We start from the raw sequence: 2,173 nt of genomic DNA on the forward strand, positions 1-2,173 counted from the left end.
ATTCATATGGTAATGTGTGACTGGGTCTCGTGTCACTTTATGTTAACAAACTGGGCCCCGAGGTCAAAAAGGTTAAGAACCCCTGAGCTAGAGTATGTAACTTCTGTGAACATGCAGACATCGGGGGGGCTGTTAACTCACAATGATTCTGCATTGTATTGACGTGGCAGCTTTCTCCCTCTGCTGTTAAATGGTAATGAAGATCAATACTTTCTGAAGTAATTAATTTAGCGCTACTGAATATTCAGATTTAGAAAGCGCCAATCTGCACACAGTTCAAAAAATTTAGCAAAAGCCCTAAACGTCCACAATTACTGCTACAGAGTATTAGGAGACTAGTGCCCACCACTGATAAACTCAAAAGCCCTAACCCCTGACCCATCAACGGTATTTCCCCCGATGGAGACCAGAGTTTTGTCCCAAAAAGGAACAGTGGGTTCTCACAAGGCTGTGTGTACCAGGGAAATGGTCCAATATCGTCCCCACCAGGTAAGAAAAACCCCATCCCCATGTTGTAGCAACTACGCTTCTAGTCACACGCAAAGGTGGCAAAGGTGGGCCATAATGAACAAACAAAGGACTGTCATTGTACTTACTTGTATAGCAGACTTCCTCTGTCCCTGGGGTTCATCTTACCCCAAGGTCCATTATCAAAAGCTTCTTTAGCAGCAGCCACAGCCCGGTCCACATCTCCCACTGAAGCATACGACACCTTACAGATCACCTTGGTGAAAAAGGTTTAAATATGTAAAACATACRTACATGGTTTCATCTCACAGAGCCCCATTCACACAGGACCATTTTTGGTGAATATGTAAATATTTTTATTGTTCCACCCTTGTGTTACAGCCTCAGAATTTCAAGGATGTTTCTATTGTGCACCTATACTAGACTATACTTGCAACAATCATTGGTATAACAGCCTCTTGTCAAAAGCTGGAAGAATTATTGCTAGAGTCCTCTGTAATCGCCTTGTTCAGCACCTTGAACAGGGACTCCTCCTTTCAAAGCCAGTGTGGCTTTTGTACTGGAAATGGGGTGGGGGGGGGGCAGGGCAGTGGATATGGTCTTTGCAGCTTGACAGCTCCAAGAGAAGTCCTAAGAACAGAACAGTGACCACCATTGCTGACCTTACCAAAGACTTTTTACAGTTAGCAGAGAAGGCTTGAGTAAGATTGTGGTTGTYCTGAACATTTCATCACAATGGTTTGTCAGTTTCCTTTACTGTTACAAATGGTGTCCAACAGGGCTGTGTACTTGCACTAACTCTCTTCAGCATCATGTTATTTGCCACATACAATTATGTTTACTGTGATGAGGGAATAGCCTCATTTTAGGTACAGGACTGATGGGAAGCTCTTCAACCAGCTGGACGCAATCATCCAAGACTTACTGTTTGCTGATGACTGTGCTCTCAATGACACCAGTGTGGCCACTGCAACCAATCACTGACAGGCTTTCAGAGGCATGTGACACCGATGGTCTTACCATCATATAGCAATCCAGCCCTGGAAAACCCTACTGGAAATAGGGCTGCAACTAACGATTATTTTAATAATCGATTAATCTGTTGATTATTTTTTCGATTAATCGATTAATCGGCCAAATCATTAAAAAGCTTAATTACATGAATATGAGTAGATACAAATTAATTTAACTCCTAAAGGATGCAGGTTATTGATAATAATAATAATTGCTAACTCTTAACTCTGCTAACACTGCTAACACTTTTAACTCTGCGAACACTGCTAACTCTTAATTCTGTTAACACTGCTAACCGTGCTAACACTCCTAACACTTCTAACTCTTAACTCTGCTAACACTGCTAACTCTTTTGACTCTGCTAACACAGCTAACTCTTTTAACTCTGCTAACACTGCTAACACAACACTGCTAACACTTTTAACTCTGCTAACACTGCTAACACTTTTAACTCTGCTAACACTGCTAACATTTTTAATTCTGCTGTAGTGGTCACCCTGGGTGGAATAAACGTTCCACCTGCCTTTGAACTTGACCACGGAAGGCCTCCTTTAAAGAACAGAACTCTGTTCAATTTTTATGGTCATAACATGTTTTCTTAAACAGTTAAGGGACATTTTATTCTCTATAGTCAAGATAATAAACAAAATAGTAATGTTCTTTATATGTTTTGACTTTACATATTTTACTT

The 2,173-nt window shown here is 40.9% G+C and overlaps 1 protein-coding gene across 1 annotated transcript in view; it reads right to left on the reverse strand.

Moving 5' to 3' along the window:
- Nucleotides 1–2,173, reverse strand: part of aldh1l2 (aldehyde dehydrogenase 1 family, member L2) — a gene marked incomplete in the record, with an annotated part of 44,459 nt that overhangs the window by 12,757 nt on the left and 29,529 nt on the right. Inside the window, 1 exon segment of the mRNA XM_014026528.1 lies at nt 597–724. Within this exon segment, the coding sequence (XP_013881982.1) occupies nt 597–724 (128 nt within the window).

Source organism: Austrofundulus limnaeus, unplaced genomic scaffold (assembly GCF_001266775.1).
Source record: "Austrofundulus limnaeus strain Quisiro unplaced genomic scaffold, Austrofundulus_limnaeus-1.0 Scaffold564, whole genome shotgun sequence".
In the NCBI taxonomy this organism is placed as follows: Eukaryota; Metazoa; Chordata; class Actinopteri; order Cyprinodontiformes; family Rivulidae; genus Austrofundulus; species Austrofundulus limnaeus.